The sequence below is a fragment of the Adiantum capillus-veneris genome, chromosome 19, assembly GCF_014529385.1.
Source record: "Adiantum capillus-veneris isolate H3 chromosome 19, ASM1452938v2, whole genome shotgun sequence".
Taxonomy (NCBI): domain Eukaryota; kingdom Viridiplantae; phylum Streptophyta; class Polypodiopsida; order Polypodiales; family Pteridaceae; genus Adiantum; species Adiantum capillus-veneris.
Genome location: NC_140949.1, coordinates 28,656,753 through 28,664,324, shown reverse-complemented (window position 1 = coordinate 28,664,324; position 7,572 = coordinate 28,656,753). Strand labels below are relative to the sequence as shown.

The window sequence follows — 7,572 nt, the reverse complement described above, 5'->3', positions numbered from 1 at the left end:
TATTTGCCACATCTCCAAAAACTTGGAGGATGACTGACCCTCTTACAGGATAGTATTTACCAGTTTCTTGATCAAGGAAACTTGGTAGACGAGGTCAGTGTGCTCATAGTTTTTCTCGAAGAACTTCCAAATGGCACTAGCAGTAGTTAGCTTTTTCACCATTTGGACTTGCCGATCTTGACAATGGAGAATGAGCTCCATTTTGGCACTATTGTTTCTATTATGCCAAGTATTGTAAGTGTCGATGAAGTATGTTGAATCTTTGTCTTCGGGGTGGTCAGGTTGCTCTTCGACTTCTGATGTGACGTCCCAAAGCTACAACTGTGTGAGGTAGAGTTCCATCCGAATCTTCTTTACTTGGTAGTTTGTGTTGTTAAGCTTGTCGATAATGTGTAACGGGGCTTGTAAGTGGATGAGGAAGATGAAGAAGCTAACTCGACCATCTTTCGAAGTTCCGGATTCCTTGAAAAGAATGGAGAGGGAAGCTTCAAATGTGGGGATGGAATGCTCTTAGCACTAATTAAAAAATCTAATCTTAAGTTCTATTGCTCTCATACCATATGAGAACTTAGAGATTAACTTAATGTGATTAATATTACTATTAAATAATATGTTAATGTCAAGAAATAAAAGAGTGCAAGATAAGAATAGAATAATGACAATAGATTGCACTTGAATGGAGAAAGAACACCTTGTTACAAACGAGGATAGCTTATGGGCTTTATATACAAATTAAGAGAGTGAAGAATATCCATCACATGTGAGTTATAGGTAGGTTGGAATAGACACATGTTGAGACTTACATAAGTGGAAAGAGTCCATGTGGGAATTAGGGAATAGAGGTTGATAAAAAGGATTCCACCCTTCAAAAAAAATTAGATAACTTTTACACCCTCCACCTCGCCGCCACAACCGCACCCGCTCCCTCTCGCCCTGCATCGCCATTCCACTCTCTCCAACTGCCGCCGGCGCTCCCTCCACCTGGCCATCACAGCCAGACAGAGAAGCCTGCATCATTTCGCTGTCTTGCCCTGCCATATCCGCATGGACCAGCTTCACGCAGCCACATCTCTCCTCCCTCTCGCCCTTGCACATCTCGCCCTTGTAGCTCGTCATCCTCCCTTCCAATTATCCCCACCCACATACTGTCAATGGCAACAAAAACATACCTCGTCGTTCCTCCTGCTCAACCCACCTTCGTCTCACACCAATCTGCCCTTATTTCCACAAGAGGAACGCCCCCGTCTGCCCCCTGGTCGGTCTGCATGGCAACGTTGCGGTCGCTCCTGCCGGGCGTCCCCAAACAGCAACCGACATGCAGTCATCCCGCACCCTTTTTCAGCCCCGCCTTCTGCCAGCCGTTGACGGCTCTCAAGCACACCTGCCATTGACTTTTATCGCCACACAATTCTCGTGTAACACAAAATCGCACCACCTCCAGATTCCTCCTTGGCCGATTTTCCCAGAAACTACTACACATACATACCCTCCTTTCTACATACCCTCAGCTCCATCATGCATAGTACTTTGATTAAATACTTTGACATCGCGCATCGTTGATATATATTGCAGACCCTGAGATTAGTAACAAAACAAATGCAATCATCGAATCCATCATTGCATTAGTGATGAGACATCCCCATCATCATCATCATCATCATTTACATGGTGAGTTCGAAAGATTTTAACTAATTTTATGACAAATTTTCAGACAACATTCATTCCATACAAAAGACTCCAGATTAGTAACAATACTGGCATTCATTGCCGTACGAAAGACTCCAATGACACTGTCATATCATAAACACCTTGAGAAGAATATGAATTTTGAATTACAACACTCGAGTTACACTACAATGTCCCCATGTCCATAATTAAGACCTCTGGGGAAATGACAAAAAAATTCTCACAAAGAGGGTGGAACTGCAATGCTTGAATTTACACTGCTAGAATTTGTATATGCCTGTAAAATTTGGCGCCAAATTACAAAGGGGAAGATCATTTGACCTAGTGCCCCAATCAGACCATGATTTCTACTTCTTGGGTAAGATTCTTGTCTAGAGGCTGCAGCATGAACGAAACCAGACCATTCTGCGGATTATATGTGAAGGCAATCCTTTGAGAATTCACCCTGCACTCTCTTGGCCTTAGAGATGAGTACATCCCACATTCGCCGCATCCATGGAGTGTTACATTGATTTTAGCCAGCACTGATGCAGGGACCACTCCATCAGGAAGAGAATCCACAGTCTTTGAAGACCTTATCTCCTCAATCTCACTTTCTGCATCAAGTTGATAGGTCACAGAGACAATTGCCCCGCCAGAATTAAACATGCTAAGAAGTCCAATTGGCGCAAATGACACTCCCAAACCTAATCTCTGCATTAATAAACCAACCACCATTAAAGTATTTTCTCAATATGTTCTCACAAGCAGGCTATGCATGGAAGCACAGAAGCTCACAATTTTGTTTTATAATACACACCTTGATGGGTGAGACGGTAAAGACCTCGTACTCAAGGACCTTCAATGTGATGGGAAGGACATCCTTCTTAGAAAGGCAATGGATCGTACCTGCAAAACTTACACAATCTTTAATAAATCCTCTGTTCTTCATACGAGAGGTGAAACAAGGCAGAACAAGCCAAATAGGAGTGTAAAGTGCAGGTTGTGACTTGGAACATAGCAATCAATGGTGTGCGAGTTTTGGCAAAACAACTATGTCAAGCTGATCTATCAAAAAGGCACGAATTACCTTCTCTATGAGAGAACAATGCGCAACCTCCATCCCATCCCTCTGGTGGAATCTTATGTAGCCATTCCACATCTTGACTACACACGCTTCCAGTGATGGTAGCAGGATTTGCAGTATGAACCACATAGACTTTCTCTTGCTTGCACCATCCTGCACCCTGGCAATTAAATGTGCCTAGAACTCCTGTGTGAGTGTTGAGGTTCCAAATCTTCAAGAGACTGATGCAGACACAAGATAAGCATGTATAAGTAGCACTTCAAAGAGTGCAAGGAGATGGTAGAGAAACAAATGTTTCAAGAAGAAAATATTGACCTCTTCCCATCCCTTGCTGGGTCTGTAAACAAGCTATCTCTTGTGGGTCGGCCAGGTAGATTCGCGCGCAATATTGAACCATCAGGAAGGACCAGTTTCTTCAGGAGCTTAAAGTCGTGTTGACCAGGCTTGTCACTGACAACAAAATTACTCGGTACATTTCATAAAAAAGAAATTTTGATTTTCTCAAATGCTGTTGCAATTGGCCTGTGGAGGCTTTTACCTCACATAAACTGGACACCCGCCAATGGCCCGGGCTGCAGCATGGTACTCAGCAGCAGGATGAAGACTCTACAAAACATAGATATTCATTAAAACACAGAACTCGAAAGTAGTGAATAACTCCAACAAGTGAAATTACAAGAATGCTATAAGAATGCCAGACTGTATGTACTTGAAACATGTCCCAGTCTGGCTGCATGAATTCTCCAAGAAATATGCTATTGTATGCCACCGAAGCAATGTGAATAGTATGTGAAGCTGGGTCTCGGGGCCAAAAGTCGTCGGATGCCCTCACAACAGCAGTCTGCTTAATGCTGCTCACTCAAACAAGCAGTAATTGGAGCATGCCCATTGAACACTTAACATTATATTAGCGAACCTCCAAATGAGGGCCATCTCCTCACCTGTAAAGCCCATCCGTGTTGTGACACATGCAGGCTATGCATCCATTATCAGGAAAATGAGAAGAAACCGATTCTTCAAGAGCTTGATGATACTGCTGTGTAAGTGAAACACGTCCTCCAAAACCATTCCCCACTGTTTCAAGGATGTTTTGCACATCTACTTTCACTCCATCGACTCCTGCTGCTGCTAGATAGCTATGGAGATCATTGTAGAATTGAAGCACCTTCTTGGGATGCACCAGGCCAACTCCATTGTTAGATAGTGTATCCAAAGCCATATCCACTTGATGGTGTTGAACTCCTGGTGAAGACTTTGGATATTGCACCGACGAATCATAGTGAGCTGTCTGTGTACCATAGGTGCGGACACCTCCCCAATAACCAGCTAGAGCATGCCACACATACACATACCTGGGCACATTTGTTTGAAAGCTAGCATAGGCAGAGTTTCCTTTGAAAAGTCACAATCTGGGGGGACAATTACAATTGAAACACTCACTTCACGGTATGTTTTTCCTTTATACTCTTTATGAGGAGCTTCAAGTCTGAAACTCTCTCTTTGAAGCCTGAAACTCTCTCATTTGGTCGGAACTTGTGGTTCTCTTTAATGTCAGTCAACCTTCTAGTGAACCTGCATAAAGAAATGACACATCAGATGCTTCTTTACAACCATTGATAAAACTACCAACATCTCTCCAGGTAAATGTAAGACTGCTTCTGTATTCCATCACATGTGATGCATCCATTTTCTGAACCCAAATGCTATGCTTACATACTTAAAATGGTACATAACATCAAACTACATACTGTGTTTCAGAGACGGTGTCCTTTTGTGTGTCTGCCTTTGCATCAGCATCCACAGACTGCCACCCATCGTCAATGATTACAAACTTTGCAGGGGCACCTCCTTCCTCCAAACTGAATTTCCAACAAACCAGAGAAATTATAGTTAGACAATCCGGACAACTATGCCAAGAAAACATGATCAGTTATCCATTTTCAAAAAGGCCATGGTGCACACCTTTTCAATCCCTGCTTCACTCCTTCAGGGGAAACATCAGTGTAGAATGCATCCCATGTACACCAGCCAAACGAATTCAGTATGCCCGGCATCTAAAAACACACCAAAATCAACAGGTGAGCTAAGTGTTTCGAGCACCCAAACAATAGATCAACCCATCCCCACAAGATTAAATCCCACCTTCTTATCTTCACGACGTCGGAAAGTCTGCAAATGCGACTCCACAGCTCTGTAACAGAAAGAACATTTTCGGTTTAAAAGGGAACTACAAACAAGAGTATGCACAATTGGAATTGAAGTTGGCATTTGTACAAAAGGAACATCCGGCAAGCGCTCAAAGCTAGGGCATCAATAAGAATAGTACAGCAAAACATCCATGCTTTCTCCACTCAAATTATCAGAAAAAAGCAGCTTAAAACACAAGCATGGATAGATAGTTACACGTGAATACACATAATGATGCGCACATTACAAAAACATGCAGAATGAGGCACACAGTATGTTTCATGGAAGAACGAGAAAACACTCACTGGACTGCATCTGCGACAACTTGGAAGGGGTCACATCCAGCATAAACAAAGAGAGAGTGGCGTGCACTAGTTGTTGTGACACTTGCATCTCCTACAATTTCAAGTAAACAAAACGAGCACAATAAAGTTAAACCATTTTAGCCCGATTTCAAGTAAACAAGTCGGCAAAGAACACTTCAAGAGAGGTACCACTCTCCAAGCAGAGTTCAACTTCATCCTCCTGGCTTCCCTGAAGGGACGCACGGAAAGGGCCCTCCAATAGTGGAAGAAAGACCACATATTGGGTTGAGTTTTCTCCACAGGAATCTGTCTTCGCTTTTAACTGCTGACTGTCGTTGCTCTCAACAAGGAGAAACTGAGTCTCCATTGGAATGTCTTTTCCAAACATGCCCATTCTTTGGGTCATCCACCACAAGTTGAATCTAAAGCAGCACGTGAACCGCAAATCCCTGCCGCCAGATGATGCAAACATAAGAGCTATTTCTACATCTATAAGCTCAATTTCTACAGAATTTCCAATGCAAACCAATAGAATCATTTCAGAGCGATTTACTGCCGCAAACATTCTAAAATTGCAAGTCATGAAGGAGTTATCAATGATATTTACCGCAATACTCCCAGTTTGAAGACATGACGATTATTTGCCAGGGAGGATGAGGCCCCAAGGAAAACCCCTTGAGTCACCATACCTGTGCTGGGAGTCAACACTATATTTTTGGGTACGTTGGTTACAATAGCTTTCCCTCTCACCATAAGTCTGCCATTCAACAATTTAATCTCTGATATGACCGTCATCTTGAAGGAGCTGTGAAATCAAGAGCAGCCGCCCCTCTACTTTACTTTCAAGCAGAGACCCCTCCTCTGTTTTTTAACTCGCTTCAGATGTGGATATGTAGGAAATTTTTTCCTGTTCACTTGTAAGCTCTAGTATATTTTCCTGTTTGAACTTTTACAGGAAGTAGTTCATAGAAGATCAATACATCAAATTCCGAAGCACCTCTGTTCATCCAGGTCGAAAAAAAACATTTGACAATATCAAAATTTGAAATTACTGGCAAGTTCGAAATTTGTAAAAACTATGCAACCGTCTCTAGTACAGAACGCAAGTGAATAATTCAACTGAGTTAATGTAGCAAAATATTAAACACGTGATATGCTACATTCGGCACCTACTAAAACATCAAGCACTGAAATAATGCAAGATGATTCGAACACAGCCTTGAAAGCACGTGTGCAAGACAACAGAAATGTGCATATTAACTGAAATACATAGTTAAAAGGAAAAGCTTCATAGCCATTTCTAATTCTGCTCGAATCTACTTTCAAAAAAAATGTTAGTGCAGTACAAGAAGCGTTTACTGAGCAAAAGGATGTGCAAAACGCAGAAGGTGCGTTTTGATTGGGAGGAGGCTGAGTTAACTTCATGCAAAGGCACAGAGAAAGTATCTATCAGCTAACAAAATAACGCACAAGTGAAATGCTTCACTGATAAGCTGCCATGAATGCTGAGGCGATAGAAACTGCAGATTAGAAACTGACCACGCACAGAATTTTGCAGCACCTGAAGCAGCCATGAAAGCTGCGGTGATAAAAGGCATACTAACTAACCCCACACACACACACACACACACACACACACACACACACACGCACACAAAGCAACTCACCAGTGCTTGCTTGGGCTGGCTTTCTGTAATCATTGTGTGTGCACTATGAAGGCGAGGAGCAGAAGGAACCGGCTTTTATGGCGGGAGCTGCTTTGACAAGTTTGACGCCGCTAAAATTGCGAGAATTGATGAGCAAGGGTGAAGTGATAGGCTTGCAGAGCGACGGTATCGGGGGCTCTTGCATTGGCCGTGTGTGCGTGTCCGGTGCGTGTGTGTGGGTATGGGGGCGGCGGCATGACCTTGTCACCAGCTTCTTACAAATCCGGACTTCGTCACCGATTATCGCAATTTGCGACGCCATGCATCTGCAGCCCCTACATCTTTGCTCCGCCATCGCCATTGCCGCCGCCCTCACTCCCCAAATCATTTCGCGCCTGTTCTCGCGTCCATTTCAATATCCCGCCCACTAGCCGTCCGGACTCGTAAGAACGCGGACATGTCCGGGAGTCCGCGTTCACACGAGGGTCCACTCCCCCAATTCGAAAATATTCATAATTTACCTAATTTGTTATACAAATTAGGATACATTCACAAGGGATTGAAGTAAACTGCCTTGCCACCCAATGAGAATAGCTCTATAAGGGGTATGAGCCTCCCGAAGACCGGCCACGGGAGGGGACCCCCCACCTAGGCACGTTAGCCTCACTCCACGCACTCGCGC

At 43.5% G+C, this 7,572-nt stretch overlaps 1 protein-coding gene across 1 annotated transcript; it reads right to left on the bottom strand.

Annotated features, from left to right (window-relative positions):
- Positions 1-1,809: 1,809 nt before the first annotated feature.
- Positions 1,810-7,278, bottom strand: LOC147433759 (putative galactinol--sucrose galactosyltransferase 2). Its single transcript, XM_086490376.1, has 15 exons — positions 6,912-7,278; positions 5,852-6,243; positions 5,434-5,693; positions 5,245-5,335; positions 4,895-4,943; positions 4,715-4,806; positions 4,501-4,611; positions 4,193-4,324; positions 3,694-4,104; positions 3,462-3,603; positions 3,291-3,358; positions 3,068-3,202; positions 2,756-2,973; positions 2,486-2,574; positions 1,810-2,379 (listed from the first exon to the last, which is right to left on the bottom strand). Exons 2-15 carry the CDS (start codon positions 6,037-6,039, stop codon positions 2,020-2,022), a joined length of 2,346 nt encoding a protein of 781 aa, XP_086346502.1. The 5' UTR covers positions 6,040-6,243; positions 6,912-7,278; the 3' UTR covers positions 1,810-2,019.
- Between the last annotated feature and the right edge of the window lie 294 nt (positions 7,279-7,572).